This window comes from Thunnus thynnus, chromosome 1, assembly GCF_963924715.1.
Source record: "Thunnus thynnus chromosome 1, fThuThy2.1, whole genome shotgun sequence".
NCBI classification, from domain to species: Eukaryota; Metazoa; Chordata; class Actinopteri; order Scombriformes; family Scombridae; genus Thunnus; species Thunnus thynnus.
The window spans coordinates 12,357,667-12,378,957 of record NC_089517.1 but is presented as its reverse complement, the minus strand read 5'-3'; the positions used below and the strand labels follow the sequence as shown (position 1 = coordinate 12,378,957).

The 21,291-nt window shown below is 39.0% G+C and overlaps 1 protein-coding gene across 1 annotated transcript; it reads right to left on the bottom strand.

The window, feature by feature from the left end:
* Positions 1–38: 38 nt before the first annotated feature.
* scg3 (secretogranin III) lies at positions 39–14,359 on the bottom strand. Its single transcript, XM_067584922.1, has 12 exons — positions 13,865–14,359; positions 12,952–13,004; positions 12,740–12,782; positions 12,320–12,544; positions 10,401–10,543; positions 9,939–10,094; positions 9,642–9,864; positions 9,168–9,284; positions 5,906–5,989; positions 5,360–5,470; positions 3,306–3,395; positions 39–937 (listed from the first exon to the last, which is right to left on the bottom strand). Exons 1-12 carry the CDS (start codon positions 13,965–13,967, stop codon positions 819–821), a joined length of 1,467 nt encoding a protein of 488 aa, XP_067441023.1. The 5' UTR covers positions 13,968–14,359; the 3' UTR covers positions 39–818.
* Between the last annotated feature and the right edge of the window lie 6,932 nt (positions 14,360–21,291).

Below are 21,291 nucleotides of genomic sequence, written 5' to 3'. Positions count from 1 at the left end.
TGTGGGGATGTGAGTTTTAAGTGAGTTAAGTACACAGGTAAAGAAAAGGCAATGTTTTAATTGCTTTTACACTTTAGGAAAAAAAATCACAGATATTTACATTTAAAAATACTTCATCTTGTGTCTCTAAAGAGATGGAAATGTTGAACTCACAGAGATGTGCAGAGAAAAACGATTCATTCGTCGCCCCCTAGTGGGCCCCAGAAGAATTACAGCAGAACGGAACAAAGGAATACAGAGGGCACTGACATGATGATACACAACAAATATATTTTTGGTAAAATGAAAAGCAGGAATACATTAAGATCTTACATATACACCGGAAAAAGAAATATAATAGGCTAAGACAGGTTACACATAATGAGTACAATTTGATATATATGTAATTTGTTGCAAAAAACTTATTGGAAACAGTAGTTGATGACGAAGCTACAGCATCATACTCTCATAACATTAATTTCCCACGAGGGTCAAGATGGAGTAAATGCTATTATTTAGTTGGATGCGTCAGTCAGTTACATAAAATTCTCTCTCAATAATATTCTATTACTCTGCAATCTTGGCGTGCAAATATTATCAGTTAGGAATGATTTTTACTGTTTTGTTGATAGTGTTGTTAAATCCCTTCTCTTGATATGTTTGGGGGATGTATGGGAGAGTAAAGGAGTTCCTCTAAGCAGGTAGTTTTGAATACATAGTATATACTTTACCATGCCATGGGAAATAACTGTAAGAAATTAGGGTTCTGTTGCAGATCTTAGTGTCAGATTCAGTCCTGTGTTTTAGGCCAGAGTTTGGCTGGATGATGGATGATGGCGTTACAGGCTGCTGTAGATCCTCTTGATGGTGTCACCTTCGCCCTTGGCGATGATGCCCTTCTCGATGTAGGAGTCAACCTGCTGGTCCATGAAGTCCTTCAGCTTGGACAGGTCATAATCTAGAAAGGAAGACAAGAGCAAATGACGGGTTTTATAATCTGGGACACAGAGAGGAAGATCATAAGACAGATCAGACATCAAAATCCTATCCTGAAGTAGTGTCTTCTTAAGACAAGACACTCAAACAAGCCATAATCTGGTTCGGTAGTTCATTATCAAGGAGGATTGAGGTCAGGGTTAGTATGTCTGTGGTAGAAGATAACATGTACAAGCATTAAATAAGGAGGTCAAAAGATCACTGACTGAAACATAATAGGTTAAGTTACACTTCTTACAATGATATCATAATTATACCTTCTATTAAGCACAGTTTGTATCCACCCTGTTCTGGACAAGTCATTGCCTTTTAAAATAGTACCATAAGGCCGCAGTATGATGTAGCTATATTTAGATATGAACCAACTCTGTATTATAAATCATGGCAACAAATGAGTTTCAGAGTGAGCAAACAGCTGCTGCACCACTTCCCCCTGTGCTGAATGACTGAATAAAGAGGGAACAGAAGGACAGAGGACAGCCCAGAAGTCACGCTAACATTTCCAGCTACGGCAATTTATTGAGTTGCTTCAAGATACAGTTGCTGCAACACACAGTTTACCGATGACAAACATGACATGTGTGAGGGATTAACTGAATGTGATTAGACACAGCACTGATTCTCTCAGTCTTGGCTGTGAGGAGCCCCAGAGCCAAAACCAGGATGACGACTCTACGTCCATCTGCTCCTCTGGCTAATCTGTGTAGCGTGTAGGCGTAAACACACAAACACACACACACACACACACAAACATACACACAGGTACGCACACATTTACACACAAACAGTCCACTGAGATTGTCCTAATGGGTGTTTCTGGTAGAGTAAACACAATAAATGGCTTGTTGCCCACGCTGTTTCTATGACACTGTTTTTTTGGTTGAAAAGGCTTTTGTACTCCACCTGCTGTTCTTTCACTGGAGATAAACTAAAATACAGAGAGAGCATGCAGAGGGAGAAATTTAATGTGATACAAGGTGTGATGGATGAGTAGGAACAGACGGTGTATCATTTTAGTCACTGAGAGTACCACCCTGGGAAAATTGGGCGAGGGCACATTTTGACTCTCTGAGTGCGTGTTCACTCTGAGCTTGTCTGTCTCCTCTGCCCAGATCACTGACAGGCAGGCGGGGAGGCCTCTGTTGTCCCAGACAACCGCTAAGCGCACTAGAATGCTAATGAAGTGTCCCATATGGAGCCAGGTTGGAGATGAGCACAGAACAAAACTTCCCTGCTGCTCCGGCCCCTCTGCTCTGGACACTCCAGCTCTGTAAGCTCAGCGTCAGGCTTTGAAGGCATTCTTTCTTTCTTTGGTTTTTAAGATGCACACAGGAATCTGGGTCAAACTTTGTTTTTTATCTGTAATTCCTCTGTCCTCAGCGGCTGAAGCACATATTGATCGGCTCAGATTAGATCAGGTCAGTGAACATTAACTGTACGTATAAGTATCACTAAGCTAGAACTTTTTTTTTTTTTGTCCGAGAAGAACTAATGTGATGATCACCAGTGCACGGATGGCCTGAATAGTGGGAACTCATTAACATTTCATTCTCTGCTGCTTAATTAAGCACCACTGGGCATTGATTTTACACTGCGGAGAGCCGAACAGCAGACTTTTGTGTGTCAGGCTATCACAGTTTTCACAGCTCTGCAGACTGGTGCAGTTTCTGGGTCGCATGCTGCTTCTTTATGAACAGTGACAGTTAACAGTGTTGGTACGGTTGTATCACAGAGATGCACTCACAAACATGTGCTATACATCTTGAGAAATGAGCAGAGATTGACGGTCTGTTCGTGGCGTTTTTGTGATGTTGTGATAGAAGTGTTAATTATGTACTAGGTTCAATATTTGCAATAACATCTCCTTTTTACACATTTGCACGTGTGCTCAACTGGACAGACACACGCCATAAATGTTGAGGAACAGGTAGGAGGGAATAAATGAATAGACTTTTGTCTCTGAACAAAGCAGCTGCATCATGAGTAATTAGGACAGGCTCATCAAGATTTATCCATATTCATGAGATCTGGAGTGAAGCATCTATCCAGTATCCCACACTCATTTTAATTGCAAATTCAAGATAACAAAAGAGGCTTCAATTTTTTTGTTCTTCAGTGTGTCGCCTTAGACCTGTCTGTGACCCCCCACAGTTTACTGAGGACACGAGGTTTGCAAATGAAGATGTTTTCTTGTTCTAGCTCTTACAACTAAAGCCAAGATCGGACAGGGGAGAACATATTAATTAGACTTATAAAATGGAAACGTTAGTGAATTTTTGTCTGCAGTTGGTTTCTTTAGTTGGTTACTAAGCAAAATGAGTGTCTCTCACCATCTTTGCCTTCTTCTTTGCTGTGTTTCTTCAGCCACTCGATGTTCTTTCTGATGGCCTCCAGATAGGTCTCTGATTTGCCAGGCTGATCTGAAGTTTAGAGAAGGAGCAAATAAAAAAAAGGAGACATGAGAACGCTCCCGTTTTATGTTTAAGAAAACAGAAAATCATTTCTCTTTACTTCTTATGTAGCACATTAATACTCCAGAAGAGCATAGTTTCTACCAAACAGTAAGACAGTGCTGCCTTACACTTATTAATAATTTACACCACAACATTTTCCTAAAGCAAGAGTTTTGCTTCAGTTTTTAAATTTCTGTAGCAATGGGAACACGCTGGCGGCCAGGATTGTACTTTCATATTGAACTAGCAGCACAATAAGACATGCACATGCAGAAAACGTGGGAGATATGTATATGAAATCTACAGTTTGAGATTAAAGTTGTGGTGATAAAGTAAAAGAGAAATGGGGAAAAAGAATTAGAAATGAACATATCAGCAGAAGACTGGAAACTTTAAGACATCACAATCAAAATTGTGGCAGGAATTTGCTGGGAGAGTGAGCATGAGATATTTTATTATGCATTATAAGTATCGGAAATGTTACTCATTAGGAGGGACTAGTTGGTGGAGAGGATGTGGGGAACACGTAGCAAATTATACACACACATTCTTTTCCTGTATTACTTTTCTGGGAAGAGGTTGAGAAAACCTTAAAGTTTAATTTTGATTAATTTATTGACCTTTTAAACTAGAAAATATTGTGGGTATTAATTTACTAGGAAAGATAAAATCAACAGCCATGAAGCAGGTGACAAGGACATGGAAACAGCCAAATCCACCAAAACTAAATTCACGTCTATCATAGAATATAGAATAATAGAACAAATTTTGGACATGAAAAGATTAACCTTTACAATCAGACATTGTAAAAAAAATGGAATAAGATTTACCCCAAAGACAGACTCCATAAAATAACATATTATTTCAATCTAGCCCAAGATTTGCAATGAACAGGTAACCCTCCACCACCCCAATCCCAATCCCCACTCTCCTAATCCACCCCATCCCTCCTTCTTTTTTTTTTTTGGTTTGGTTGTGTTCGCGCCTCTTGGTTATTTTCTGTTATTTACATGTTGGTTAACAGAACTCATATAAATAGTTAATTTGAAGTAATCTGAAGTAAACAGTTGTCTAGAAGACAATGAGGAAAATTAAGAGATTAAAGATGAAGAGATTAAAATTGAAGCTAGCTACCAATCAAGATTAGATTATTGCTTAACCACAGATTAAATGTAAGAATTTTGCTTGATTAATGACATATGACCCTCATATGTCCATAAATATTATGATGTAACTCAGTGCAGCCTGTCAACATATACATAACACAGATTTTAGTTGACATTACTCTGGATTTACTTCATTTCCTGCTGGAATAAATGTCCTGAGGGTAATCCTGCTCTATGTTTCATTTTGTTTTTCCTTTTTCATGTGTGTTTGTGTGTGTGTCTGTGTGAGTGTGGATTAGGCTGTTGCGTGAGTACAGGACAGTGTACAGGGACAGAAAATAATGGCAGCTGTGATAGGCTGTCCTGTGAGTGTTATTGGACTGGCCTAGTTCAGGGACACTCAGGAACTTAGCTATGATTGGCCTGGACTGCACAGTGTTGTTTATTTCCTGTTGGCCCCGCTGAGTCAAAACAAAAGGTCTGCCGTCACAGCTGTGACTGTCGCATTCAGACAGCCGTCGCATTCAGACAAATTTAGAAGACTGTTTACTGAAGTAGAGTGAATATGAACATTTTTGCTTCATGAAATTGATGTAAATTTGCATATTTGAGAATAATAATATTTGAAAATTGTGCATTTATTTGAAATGTGACACAAAACAAAACAATGAAATCATATTGCAAAGGAAAAAAAAGGAAAAAAGAGGCACATAGTTCATCATTTTTCGGGGGCTAAATGGAAAATTTGTATAAAAGTATTTAACACATAATCAAATTTCTAAACGCATGTTTCCTCTGGTCATCAGGATTAGATTGTGGACTGACTGGTCTCAGTTGACGGCTGCTCCTCCTTGGTTGAGTCTTTCAGGTTTTCATACTCCTTCTGCATCTTGGCAGCCTCGGCCTTGGTGTTGTCATCCTCATCCAAGTATTTTCCTAGAGCGAGGAAACAGTACAGGGAATGATAAAAATGTAAAGCTATTTTCAGAGGGTGAATCAATAATATGTGAGAAAATAGATCTCAGTTGTTGGTGGAGATATGTAAAGGTAAATTTAACCCAACCAAACCATGTGTTTCTGCCCTTAGAAATGTATCCCCATAACTGGTGGGTGAGGTTATGGAGAGCATTCTGGCAACAAACTAATCCTCATGAAGACTAAAATGAGAAAAATAAACATCTTTTGTACAACTTAAAAAGTTTTAAAAGACCTCAGGATATGCTGTTGGTCACCAAGATTAAGTTATTCCCATAGGTTTCCCCATATTTTGTAGGGGAGACGTACTTTCACAGTCAAGCTTATGTACTTCCACATATTCTAATAAACAAGTTTGTGTTTTTCTGAACATATTTGACTTGTGAGGCTGTTTACCGTTGGATCCGGTGAAATCAGGAGCCCCGAGAGACTTGCCCAGCTTGTTCTTGGTCTGCATGGCGATCATAGCATCCAGGTTCTCTACAGGTGGGTGAGACAGGCCAAATATTCATGTTAGATTTAATCAGCGTTGTGTAGTCAGTTCACTGTACAGACGATGAATGAAAAGCCTCTTAACCGCTTGAAAGCCCCTCGCTTTTCCAGTGTGACTCAGAGGGTAATTATCATTAGAAAAGGGTTTCATCCAATTAACGAAAAGGACATGCGAGTGTGTGATGATCGTAATAAACAAAATCTTATTTTTCTCCATTTTCATTTTCAATAATTTATTTATGAATCATCAACTGAATATTGCCAAAAACAGCCTTTGTAGGGATAATGAATCCACTTATTTAATAAACAAAGACACAATCCTGTAATTTTTTACCTCTAGATTCACGTGTAAACCTTAAAGTTTATAGTGTCACCTTTTGAACACAGCACAAAAGAGTTAGATTTCATTATAAAAAGGTAAAACTGGGGGCCAAACATATAACAAAAATAATCACATTTATTTGAGGAGTTGAGAACATGAATAAACAAAAGTGTAAAAATGATCTAATAACTGTATGTAATCCTCTATATCAAGTTCACTTAACGCTATTAGAGGGCTCAAATTTAGCAGTTGAGACCATAATGACTCATTGGAAAAAAATATAGTGACTTAGTATTTCTAGAGAGAAGGTGACACTTTTTGAATAGAAGTCAATGGGAGCCAGGGATTTTTGGAGGCTAGTATCTGGTGGCCATTGGCGCACTTTAAGATAATTCCGCATTGGTTTAAGTCTGACTCATAAAAATATAAATGTTTTCTGCTTCGGGTCCAGATCCTGCAGGAGTTTTGTACTGTGACAAAAGATAAGATATCTGAAACAGGAAGGCTTAACTTCACCTCCATAACTGCGCATTGAGCCTTATGATTTCCATACTCATCTATGTTCACTACAGCCTCCTTTTATTTCTTATTATCTAACCATCTCTCTTTCCCTTGTGCTTTCTCTGTGTATTCATGCCGCCCCCTCCCACCTGTAGCACAGTGGAAGCCCATTATTTCATCCTCTCCCTCTGCCCACACAAACACATACACACAAACACACCGCCTTTACCTCCCCCGCTCTCTTCCTCTGCATCTCTCTCTCTATCTTTGGGCTTGTATCACCCTCAGGCAGATTATCTTTGACTGATAGCTGTGTGTATTCAGTTGTGTACCTGTCTGACTCATCGGAGCATTATGGGCAGCTGGGGGGGCAGAGGTGGGGAGGGGGGACATTGATGTGTTGCTAGGCGATGGTGAAATTCTGTCCTGTTAACCCTGCGCAACCTATACTACATAAAGCTAAGGGGTTGCCTAGGAAACTCACATCTTGTGTAATGGTATATGCCTGTTATGTTGTGGTGTGTAACATCAGCAGTGGTCATTTGCTCCGCTGTGTGAGCATAATGGCCAGCAGCTGCTACAGGGGTCATCTGAGGGAGTATTGATTAGGCCAGCCTTACTTTTACTAGTACTCGATCACTGTTCTTATAATAGGTTATACACATTTTAAACTCATTATAATTAGCAACATATTTATATTTCTGCTCTTTGTTAAGTTGATTAGCTGGTCAACAGAAAATTAATCTGTTACAAAATTAATAATTAAAGTGATTGTTTACGTCATTTATTAAGAAAAAATGGCAAACATGCTCTGTTTCCAGCTTCTAAAATGTGATGATTTGCTGTTTTTCACTGTTTAATCTCATTTTAATTAGAATTTCTTTTGGTTTTGGGCTGTTGGTGCAGCAAATCAAGCGATTTGAAGATGTCACTTTGAGCTCTGGAAACTTGTGATGGGCATTTTTTTTTTTTTTTTTTTACAATTTTCTGATGTTTTATTGACTGAATGATGAAAATATTAAATTAATAGATAATGAAAATAATCTTACAACCCTAGTTAAGAACGCAATTGTCTGCCGAGCTGATTTTAAAACACACACACACACACACAAAAATCTTCTTCCTTATATAGCATTTCTGTTTTTTCTGTGTGGCATTGCGTGTCATTTGAAACAGAGAGAGAGAGGAGAGAGATGTTGTGTCTGGGGCTCTCTGAGGTTCGCAAAGAGAGATGACAGCTGTCCCTTACAGGTGGCTGACCTTTCCAATGGCTACTAACATGATGGGCAGCCATGAAAACTGGCCTGGTTATAGGATGCCCCTGACACTAATCTGTCTGTGCAGGATTCACACTCCACTGCACCAGCTGATGGGGAACATTAACTCGGCTGAACACACACAGAAAACAAGGAAAAAGCACTCATAACACACAGAGACGCAGAAATTCACACACATTAGCCAGCTAATGCAACTAAGGGATTTAAACTTAAAATGTGAATCTTTCATCCTTCTGTTAGAAACACATACTGTATGAGGGGCTGTGCAATATTGTTGGAATTACAATATTAATAAGAATATTTCATGATATTAATATATACTGTGATATGGTGAATGTATGCAAAATCACACAAAACAAGAAATTAGACTTCAAAGCAATCAACTATGTTCCACTGTAAAGCATTACATCAGCAACTCCTCACATGTGTAAGATAAAATGATGATAATTAATAATATTGAATAATGGTTTCCACTTTCTAATAAGCTACCATTTATAAAGAGTTTTTAAGCTGTAACTAATGGCTTAATTAATGGCAAATAAATAATTTACAGATCAGTTAAAAGCTATTAATAGTTCAAGAAAGGCATTCACTTTTAACCTGTTTAACCCTTCTATTTAATAGGTTTCTTCCTTCCTAATAATTCATCAGGTCTACACTTTATAAATCCTATTAAGTCATTCATAAAAAGTTTTTAATCCATTAAGTTTGCAAGTATAAATGCTAACAAGTTGTTAATAAATGGATTTTGGTTCAAGTAAATGGCCAAACAATCAAAAAAATCCTTAAAACCTGGCAACCAAAAAGTTTTTCTTATTATTTGCTTATAACTGATCTATTTGATTAGTTAAACATTAATAAAGCCATTCATTACAACTTATAAAGTGGTACCATATTATTGACTCATCACCCACTATCACAACATGACATCATGTTATTCACCTTTGATGCAATGAAGTCTTTAAGGACTTTGGAACCTAAGATACCTTTTAGATGAAGCCTTAGCTTCAGGCACTTGATGTTCCCGTCTATAAATAAACACATCCGCCGTTCTGTCATGTCTTACCCAAATAGGACACTCCCTCCTCAGGTGTGATGGTGCCGTACTTCACCATCATCTTCACAAAGTCAATCAGAGTCTTCATGATAGTGATCAATGTTTCTCTCTCCTGCGCGTCTTCATCTGCAACAGCAAACCAGAAGACTCACTCAAAACCAACGTCTAGTATCGATGTTTTGGCACCAGTAATTGGTTGCCATGGTGTTAATGTTACCACATGTTGTTTGACCGCAGGGGTCATGACGATGGGTTTATGAATAATTAGTGTGCACATTTCATCCGCACTTCCTAGGAAGATATGTCAGGGGAAACAAAGGCGGACAAAACAGGCACTGACTCATCTTTGAGAACAATATTGCCATGACAACAACAGCTCTCTAGTCTTGTTCTTGATCTGAAGAACTGCTATCTTTGGAGAGAAGCAATGATAATATGTGATTTAAGATGTCAAAGCGACCTCTGGTACGTTTGTGTTTTTACCTGAGTTAAGGCTTCTGAGCAGGCGGTAGAAGTTTGGGAAGTACTGCAGGTCCTGGAGCCCGTCCTCTGGGCTCACTTCATTGCCCTCCTCAGTATCTCTGTCCCAGGTGTTGTCCGCTGTGTCATCCCTATCTTCTTCTGCATCCCTGTCCACCTCATCCTCAACGTCATCGGTGTATCCTTCTTCGTCCTCCTCGTCTTCGCTGGGCTGCTCCCACGCATCCTGGAGAGAAGTTTCTGTCATTATTGTTGTTATAACATCAATATCGTTACTATCGCTTCTTTTAAGGTTTTTACCACGTTTGCATCCGAGCCCTGGTCATCCTGCTCTCCTCTGGTTTCTTGGTTGTTGTCGCCGTCCTCGATCTCATTGTTCTTCGCGTTTTTGGTGATGAGATCCTGGAGAGCCTCGGCCACCTGGTACTCCAGAGTGTCTGCCTGACTATCTGTTATCTACAGAAAGACAAACAGAAAGACTGAGAACAATGATAACAATGTAAAATGTGGTAGACAGAACAGCATTGATCACTGCCACTGAGAGATCCATCTCAAGACCAAACAACTTATTGAATGTCAAAAAAGTAATTCACAACTGGAACTATTTTTTCCTCAAGGAGTGAAGTACGTTTCACACATCTTTTCCTCTCCTAGTGAAGGAAATGAGCAGTATACCGAGAGAGCAATCTCCTGTTGAGGAAATGTCATGCCACATGCTGTGTCTTATCGAACACCATATGAGGTTACAAGCTCACGACCTACCAGCCCCAGTTTGAGCAGCTTGGAAACAATCCTGTCAAACACCCCTCTGTCGTCCTCCTCGTAAATTTTGTTAGCAATCTTCTGGACAATATCCTCTGCTGTCAGCGGAGTGCCGTCCACCTGACGGAAGCTCTCTGGGTCATCTGGGAGGAGAAGACACATATGTTATCCAACTTCAGCTTTCTAAAGATGCTTATTAGCTGTGAACTGGTATAAAGCAGGTGTTTCTGCTTTAATTCAAGGTCCCCCTCCAGTCAGGGCAGAATGATGTGTATGCAGAGTTTGACACTAGAAGGCTGTTTTTGCATAAATCAGCTGAAGAAGAAAAGTTTCTTTGTACCTACAAGCATAATTTGTGACATCACAACTATTTGGAGCCAATCCAGAGCCAGTGCACGACTCACACAAGTGTAATATGGAAACTTGAAGCCTCTAGTGTACAAACACTGAGAATGGACTTCTCCGACATCTTGTATCCAGCAGTTTAAACATTTGAAATGAAAAATATTTGCATATTCACAGATTCTGAATTTTTCAATGAGTGCGAAGGAGTTGATGTAATTTTATGGAGTTTTAACAATGTAGCTGAACATTATTGTGGAAAAAAACATATCAGACATAATTTATTTTCTAAAACATGTCTGGAGGGGGTCTTTAATGTGTTTGACTGACAATGTTCTTCAATATTTCAGGAAATATTTCAATGTATCTGTATTATTTAATAAACAAATGACACAACATTTGTAGGAGCTTGCATGGTTTGTCTTCTCCTTTCTCTACTGTCTCCTTATCAGTCTTTCGTACTTATTCTTTGTCTCTCTATTGTGTCATATCATGGATAAAAGGTTAAAACTAGACACCTCTCCTCTCCTCTCCTCTCCTCTCCTCTCCTCTCCTCATACTCAATGAATCCATATCCGCATTACTGAGTAAGAAATGTACAATTGTTACAGTCTGACTCTTACTTAACGGTCCCTGCTGCTTTCCGAGGTCCACATGAGAAATAAATAAACCACACCAGAATACTTTTGCCCATATTAGCAGGTTGAATCATCAGCGATGTACCTTCAAGTACTGGGTCTATTTCTGTCACACTCCAGGAAATAAGAAATGAAATCCAGACTGCGCTTGCCAAATTTAGATGTAGCGTAACCTGACGAGGTGCTTGTCATTGCCGGGCCGACCACATCAATCAATGAAGTGTAGCACTCAGCGCTTTGTGTCTGAGTCACCTCACCTCACAGACTCTGCTTTATGCTGATGACTGGAAAGGATATCAAATTATATGTATATACAGTGAAATGTGTACTGAAGTGATTCAATCTGTAATGAATGAAAATCAACATCAGCACAAAATTCAGTTTTAAAACAACAGAATTGTCAATTCAGAGAATTGGAGACAAATGCTTTTCATGCTTTTCATTTTTCATTAGAGACTAGAGTTGAGTGATTCTGCATCTTTATCACTATAATTTTAAGAGGAATGTCAAATAAAGGCAGAGGAAAATCCATGACATGTATCTTCTGTGAATAGTTAAAAGAAGGTGTATTGCTGCTTCAGTAGCCTAGCGTTAGCTTTCACAACTGTGTCTCAGAGGGAGGGAGGATAATCTTTCTCTCTTGCATGCACGTGTTCTCTCTTTGACTCTTTCTATCTGTCTCTGCTTATCCCCATCACGCTGCACACGTGTTTTCTCTGTCTACTCTTCTTTAAAATGTCTGCCCGGTGGCTGGCCAGAGACAGACAGGGGCATGCGGCATGAGACCTGCCCTTAGCGGAGAGGGCAAAGGTCACACAAGCAGACTTACTCATAGCCAACAGCCTCACCTTTCCACCAGCCGTCAGCAGCTCACCCACTGCACCCTTACAAGCAATAGGACCTGTTAGTATACGGTGTTTTGGTGACAGGGGTGCCTACCCTGGTACTTGCCGTAGTCCATTCCATTCTTGGTGGAGTCGTAGTCCTCAGCCAGACGGCGGCTCTTGGTGGAATCTGATTCATCTGGGATGTACTGATCCGCCTTGACTGGCACCTCAGTGGGCTCCTTTGATTTCTGGCTGTCAGCCAGCGACTTCAGCACGGTAGAGTCATCACGGTCCTGCTCCGACTCTGTGTCCTTGGAGCCAGTGGGACGCTTGCTCTCTGAACGGCAGCAGAAACAAAATGATCAAACCGGAGAAATACAAATTGTGCGGATGAACTCTCACAACAATGTGGTTTTAATAAGTGTTATTACAGTGCAGATGAAGCCTGTTTTACTGGAAATACTGCAACAAGAACCCACTCAGCAGTCGGAAAAAAAGTCATTAATTGATTGGCAATAAGGTTTCCACTTACCAGCTGACTGTACTGCAGCCTTTACACTGTCCACTTCAGCAATCTGGGGAAATGACGAACATGGAACAAATAATTTCCACTCTGGATATAAGCTCATTAATAATGTTTGCTGAGATAATACTTAGGTTGTTTGACAAGTGACCATAAAGCTTAATGTGGCCGGATATTGGATGGGAAATTTAGCAATGAGACATGGAGACAGAGGAGTTTACCTGCTCTTGTAGTGGTCTTTCTTCTGTCAACTGTCTATTGTACACAGTTTTATCTGCAACAGAAAAAAAGCATGCAATTATGAAAATGGAAAGTGAAAGAAGACTTTATTGATAAACCCAGATTTTGTAGGCTACAGATGTAAATTACACATAGAGAAAACAAATCTTAATCTTAATCTATTTAATTTTATAGGAAAATATCATGAATTTACACTTTTAAATTTTGTTTTATTGAATTGTTTTTTCTTATCATCAGTTCAAATTCTCTCTCTCTCTTTTTTTTTGCTTTTAGACTTTATGTGATCGTTCCTGCTCTCCCATCCCACCACCGCAGAGGCAGAGCTTAATCGGATTATCAAACAAAAGATTAAACTGCGGCGAAAATAGACCACAAGCGGCCTTAACGGACGTCCAGGCGTCGTTAAAAAACAGTCACTGCTTAACTGGAGCTGAACTTTAAAGGCGTTTGCTTTTTTGCTTTATTTTCAACAAGTTTGCAGCTGAATTTAAAGGAGAGCTTTAATGTAACAGCTACAGTAAATTATAAATCACTTAAAAAAGCTGAACAGAAACCGCCAAGAAATTCCAACAATATCCTTTTAACTGCCTACACATGTAGACTACTGCTCAACGTGGCCTATTTTTATTTACATTTCTTCAGCTATTCCTACGTTTTTAATGTAAGGATTAGGTAAGATGATCGGTAATGAGTTTATGATGATCCTGTGGTATTTATCTCATTTTAAAAAATGTGAGGCATCAGCCATGTGTGCTGAAAGTTTTATGACCTTATTGCACTTTATGGCTTTTTACAAATCTCCTTTCTAATCACCAAATGTCTCCACTAACTGTTTTAGAAGTAATAGACTGACCTATTGCCTCTTGAAAAAAATGTATTATAAAGACTACTCACCATCCGATGAGGCTGTAGGTGTGGGGAAGGCAGATATCTGGCTCACTACATTCAGGGCTAGAAGATGGAAAAGGATGAAGAGGCCAACGTATTTTGACGCCATCCTGAAATAAGTTGTCTCGGAGCGTCCAGGAGGAAGATATTTCCTGGCTGTCTTCTTCCTGCGGAAGGTCTTGTCCCCCCCTCCAGCAGCAAAGTGCTGAATGTGTGGACAGCTCCGCTCCGGCCGCTGGTGCTGAAACTGCCGCGGAGGCTGCGCCCTGGGTACCCGCTCTGTCTGAAGCACCCGGCGGGGAGGGGCTGACCAAATCTCCGCTTTTGCACTGGAGCTGTTGACGAGACGCGGTGCTGAAACCAGGTCACCTCTCTGTAATTATAACCAGATAAGCAGGGAGGCTCTTCAAGCCCCGTGTGAGCTACAGCATCACCTGCCAGGTAAGTAATAGAGCCTACTACAACAGGACCTGCCCCCTCTGTCTTTACAGAGGAGGAGAAGGAGGAGTAATGGGAGGAGGAAGAAGAGGAGGAGGAGGAGAACACTGTAAAAAGTGTCCATCTGATCTTACCAAGACATGTCAGCTAGTAGCCTATCGAGTCCCTAAAGGTTATGTTATTTTGTTATTTTTCATGATTAAAGCAATACACGAATAGGATGAGATTAATCTACATATGTCTAGTGACATTAGACTTAAAAATAATTTCAGAAATTTCTTAGTAAGTTAATGTCATGCCTCAAAATCCTTGTTTAGAGAAAATAATCCTGGAAAAAAATGGGACTACATTTGCTGGAAGAAAGCTGCTGTTGTTATAACAATTGTGTGATTTAAAACTTATATCATTGCTATGTGAATTTTTGAAGTTTTTTTAAAAGTATTTTTTGCAGCGTACAAGCAGGACACCCGCCCATGACGTGCGTCACACACAATTTGCGTCATGGTTGTAGATCTTCCACTGTCCAGTCAATAGCAACCGTTATTAAAACGGCAAACAATTAGACACATAAACACAAGGGAGACATATAAGGCCGGTTTTATGACCACTTTCCTTTCATAAACTCGGTGTCCTGCTAATTAGATATAAGCCCACGTCTCTTACAGCTGTTTCTGCAGGTGTTATTGGGTTCAGTTTCCAGTGTCAGTCCCCAAAGTGAAGCTCACTACAAAAATGATGTGGTTTAAATGCCCAGTTTTCGTTATTAGACTTCAGCAAAGGGAGAAAGAATTATTGTTTTGATCAAAGATGTCCTTTTATTTTCAAAAAAGATTCCCTTGAATCTCATGAAAAAGAAACTCATTGTGAGAAAGTGTGAGTTGCAGTACCTTATGATACCCTCTAATATCTCACAGTTTGAAAAGGAGAGGCGGAGAGGGGGACTCCTTCACAGCAGACTGTCAGGATGCAACAAGCAAGTCATTAGTAGCATTAAGGCATATGATTTAGATGATGTGACATGTCACTGCTAATCCTCTGGTTCATGAAAGCCTTATGTCTGAGATTAAAATGCATCCTGGTCAGTGATTGGATAATTCCTGTCTCAGAAGAGTCATTTCACAAACCATATTTGTTGTTATTATGACAAGCAACTGAATTAAACACATCGTTTCAATACTTTTCTCTCTGTTATTAAAGCAAACGTAGCTATGATTTAATGCTTTCCACCACACAGTAGGAGCAGAGTTTGTTTGCTTTCACCCTGTTAGGATTCAGTTTCATTGTTGGATGGCTGTCCATACAAGAGAATACAATACAATATAATGATGTCATGCTGTACCATGTGATATGATGCAATATCCCTTTCTTGACTTGTCATGGTAGAAAAAGCATTGGCATTACTAATGTAATTAATGTTGATTCTGCTCTATTCAAGCAGGATACACAATACAGGACCAACATGGTGAAGCAGATAAATGGACTAAATGTCTTGAGGGGAAAAGGCCAATACAATATAGATGTTAAAGGCCACGCAGACCCACACAGGTGTTTTCAATTAGTCTCGCTGATTAGACTTCTAGTCAGGGAGAAGCTTGATGCAGCTCTGCTTAGAGTGAAGTCACAAAACTCTATGAACCCATGAGAATGCTACTGTGCAACAAAACTAACAGGAAAATGAAGTAAATGTATATGAATCTCAGTTTGTACATGCCCACACAGTCCTGAGACGAGGTCTAATAAAGCATCATGTGAAAACAGCTGTGTGAACTGCAACGATTAGTGGATTGGTAGAAAATAAATCAACAAATATTGTCATAATCGATTAATTGTTTAAGTAATTTTTTAAAGCAAAAATGGTAAAAATGCTTTGGTTTCAGCTTCTTAAATGTGTATATTTTCTGGTTTTCTTGTATTCCATGATGGTAAACTAAATATCTTTGGGTTTTGTACTGATAGTCGGACAAAACAAGACATCTGGAGACGTCATCTTAGACTCTGGGAAATAGTACATTTTCCAACAATTTTTGAAAAATTGTGAACTTATCCTTTAAGGAACATTTCAATTAGTGAAGACCGGCACAGGAGACATAATACACAATAGTGTATGTGCAGTATATACTGCATCAACCAATAAGCACTACATTCACTTCAGGTCTAGAGAAGAACATGAAAGGTAAATTGTACTTATAGTTTAGCAACATTGACAGAACAGATTTCAGTCTTATCAGGGTGTTTTCAAGGAGAATTTGGCACACGAAATGCAACATTATAGTATAGTATAGTATTCACAAGCACGTAGAGGGCAAATTAAATAGGGCAGGACAATATGCTCAAATGAATTACACTATTAATTTAAGTATCTGTGTATTTATCAAGCCATATGTTGAGAAAACGTCTGTTTCTAATGTGCTGTAAATAGACAATCACTGTCTTTGAATTTTATATTCACTCTTACAAACTATGAGTGTTTTGTACCAACACAGTTAGTATGATATAATATAGTGTGAGAATAAACCCAACAGTTTTGCTTTACAATCATGCCCTTTGCAGTGCAGGATGGGATGTTTGCCACCCTCTGTGGGATAGCTGTACTTCCTGTCCTCTGCCTGCCTCAGCAGTCTGAGAGCAGGAGTGCTGCCAAGGTCCGGCTGATCAGATACTCAGTCTATAGGAAGGCCAAAGGACACTGCCAAGGATCATCCAAAGCAGTGATAATCACCAAACAGATCAGCAGACAGGAGGTTCTGAGAATATGCAGCACAAGTGCTATATGTATACCGGTCAAAAGTTTTAGAATACCACAATTTTTCCAGTTTTTATTGAAATTAAAGCAGTTCTAGTCCAGTGAATAACCTCAAGTGGTACAAAGGTAAGCGGTAAACTGCTGAAAAAAAATTTAGATTGCCAAAAACTGAAAAACTTGGGTTAACAAAAAACAGAACAAAACAGCTTTCGTGCAGCAATGGATGTAAATTAAATCTTGAAAGTTGATGCAACAAATTCCTACAGATGTCCCTTTGTTTGTATAAAAGCTTGGAGGAGGAAGCATGATGGTCTGGGGCTGTTTTGCTGGATCCAGAGTGACTGGCATAGTCATAGACCCTCTGGTCTATGCCTAGTTGCTCACAGGTTCATCCTACAAGCAAGATAATGATCCAAAACATACATCCAGGCGGTCAGAATTACCTCAGAAGAAAAGAACAAGATGGTAGGCTTCAAATCATGGAATAGCCAGCACTGTCTCCAGAGCTAAAACCCATTGAGCTGGTATGGGATGAACTGGACTGCCTGTCATATCTGCAAAAGGCAGCTACTTTGATGTGTCAGAAAATTTAGATTGAATTTAGATTTGTCAAACAAAGAGTTTCCATGATATCTTTTTTCAAATCTCTCACTATTTATTTGTTCTACATTGAGACATTAAGCTATGTACTGTAAATTTCAATAAAAACTGGAAAAATTGAGGTGTTCTAAAACTTTTGACCGGTAGTGCATATTCACTATCAATCTCTTGTGTTAGATTTCTCTTTGTAATCTTTTGTGTCTGCGTCTTACTCAGCACAATGTCTGCCATGTGCAAACTATGCTACACTACTGACATCTTGTGTGTAGTAGCTGTAAGTACACATCAGTACACACCAGAAATAAGAGTTTATTGGTCAGTGTCTGGCCCTGAGAGAAACTATATTCTCAAGGACTTCCTGACCTCAGAAAAAACAACTTCATGAATATCTTGTTTACTTGAGGTTTCTAATGGAATGCTTGGGCTTATTGCCATTCTTTTTTCCGTAAGTGCTCCTTCATTTCCCTCCTCTTTCACAAGACTATTAGATGCTATAGATAATTTCTTGGTACCTTTTTACTGCAAGCTATCCAATAGATGATTTCTTTCATCAATCTCTCTAAAGAGATGAAACATTACACTGAGGGTTTCTTTTCGAATTCTAAGATAAATCAATGTTAACTACTGTACTGGCTGTTAAAATTGTATTGCAGGAACATATCCCCTCAGTCTCTAGAAATGCTGGCAAAGCCTCATGTGGGAGCTGCTAAAATGAAGAGATGGTCAGAGATACCAATATAACTTTTTTTCCTGTATCAGTTTTTACTTCCAGCCATGGAACAGAAGCTAACTCAGAAAAGGGGCAAACCTTTGCTTTTACTCTCTGTGAAGTAGGGAAGGTTATATAAAGTTATATAAAGTATTGCTTTTGATGAATAGTTTCATCGACAAATGTATCATTTTATTTGCAACTGTTAAAAACATAGGAGACAAATCTCATATCAGGTATGTGGTATATGAAGTGAATACACTGCCACCATGTGTTTACCTGATATACTGCCGCTTCTGCTGAGATGAAACTTTTTTTTTAAGTGTACATGATATAAAAGCACACATTAGAAGTAGTGGTGACCACAATCTAGATCACCTCCAATATTCAAATGAAAACTCTAAAAATGGAACACCAATTGTTAAATTAATAATAATGACTGGAAATTATTAGGTGATAACCAAGTAAATGATAGTAAATAACTAAAACATAATAATGAAGTGAAATTGATGTAGTTGCAAGTTGTTTGTTGGAATGATTTATAATTACATGATTATAACTATGTAAAATCATAGAATAATAAGGAAGTTCCACTAGTATTAATATTGTAATCAATAGTTATCTGGTAAAATAACCCAAACAGGTGCAAAGTTAAGACAGGTAGCGTGTATAAGATGTACAATAGAGACTAGATGCTCCATTACTTTTATAAAATCATAAACATACTCCAGATACTTTTGTGCACCTTTTATTAGGGGTTGTTTTTTATGCTTCACAGCGAGTGATTCATAGTTCCTTAGTTACAGTAGAGGAAAATCTTAATGTTACAGCATACAATGATATTTTAGTAAGTTGTGTACTTCCATCTTTATGGCAACTTTATAGGAAGGAATCGCCTTTCCTGTTCCAACATGACGATGAGTCAGAGAACAAAGCCGGGTCCATAGGGAAATGCTTTTCCCAGATTGTTGAACTTGCACAGAGGTCTGATCTCAACCTCATCCAACTCCTTTGGAATAAACTTCCGACCACTAACAAGACCTTATCACCCAACATCAGTGAGAGACCTCACGAATGCTCTTGTATCTAAATGACAGCAAACCCAAAACTTTGTGTAGTTCTTACTACGAAAATTATATCCTTGAGTACTTCTAGTATTAGACATTTAAATACATGATTTAGTGTTAAAATATTTTATGACCACAATTCTGAAATGATTTCAAACATAGCTGTTTGCTGTCAACATCAGACACAGCGGATGCAGACAAAGACGACATTTCCTGGTGCATAGAAGGTCTAGTTTCGGTTTATGACATGCGACTGACCTGACATGACCTGACATGTAATTGGATGTAATTTGAGGAAAACAAACAAAACAAAAAAATATGAAACTCATTATTGTCCGTGGTTTTGTGTGTACAGTGAGTGTGTGTTTGGGTGGAGAGGTGGTGGGATGCACTGTTGTTTGTCTTTTTCTGTTGTTTCTAAACAGTCTCTGACGTTCTTTCCTTTGGGAAGGTCTAAACGCGGTCTGTCTCCAGAGAACAAGGCAGAGATGGGAGGACATGAATTTTCTCTTTATATCAGACCCAAGGGCAAACTGTTTATAGGACTTCAAAGACTGCTACAATGACTTCAGGATTCATTTTCGAGGAAATTTGGGGGGGTGGAGGGTGGGGGGGCTTTTGATATATCATCTATTTACAGGCCTTTTCAAACACTATGCAGAGGACACGGTCATTTGTTCAATGTTTTTGCAGGAAACCCTTTGATTATTTAGGACAAACAACCCTTTGAGTGGACATGTTGATTCATTTTTATTGAGATTGCTATCTGTGGTCAACAGGCCTGAGTAAATAGGTCCCATTGAAAGTGCTTCCTGTGTTCTATGTGAGCAGCAAATCATTCTGTGAATGAAATCTTTGAATAAACCTTGACATGAGCAACTAATTTCTATTTTCCTACAATGTGTTTAGTGACTGACTGCTGTCAGCTTGAACAGCACGCACTTTACTGAAATATTAATCTGTGTGTGAAGAGTCACTTCACCACTAGAGGTCAATATTTGCTTCTTATTCACATAACTCCACAGTTTAAGGACAAAGAGTAGATAGAGAAGTTATGAGGAATCAGAGAGGAGGAATGAGACTAAAAATTGTAAACATTTTAGCTATAGAGTTATTTATTTTCAGCAAACTGGTTTAATAAAACATAATCATTCATAAAATGCCACTGCACATCAATCACACTGCCAAACCCTGGTTTATAATTACATAACATTTTCTTTTTCAGTTTACCAGATTTACTTATTTTTACATTTCACCAGTGTCAGGCTGTTGCAGTGAATGGGTCCAGTAGTTCCCCATGTTCCTCAAGGACATTTTTAAAGGTTACATGTTGTGCGGCGGGGATCAAACATGTGACCTCCCAGCGGTGTTATCAGCGGTTGGGCCTCTCTTTCAGCTGTTGACATTAAGTGATGCTACTGACTCCTTCCTCATCCTCTGATCTTTGGGGCGGTGGCTTCGCGAGTTCATTGAGCCACAGGCCAGTTCAGTCCACCAACCCTCCTCGATGTAGAGAACATACTGTAGTTTGTTTGCTTGTTCTTGTACAGCTGTGCTTGTGAGAATGAGTTTGGTTTAACACATTGTAGTAAGAATATGATTTAATGTTAGTTATGCTAAGCTAAGCTAACCCTCCCCTAGCTCCAGTGTGTGTGTGTGTGTGTGTGTGTGTGTGTGTGTGTGTGTGTGTGTGTGTGTGTGGTGTTCTCTCTCTCCTTACAACAGAATTTATTGACTATGAATTTATTATGAATTATGTGTTTGGCACACTCTATCTCTCTATCTTGTCTGATTCAAGATGCTGCAAGCAAACAGAACAAAGGGCAATAGAAGTTAATTTAATATATGTTTTATGAAATGAATGCCACTTTTATTT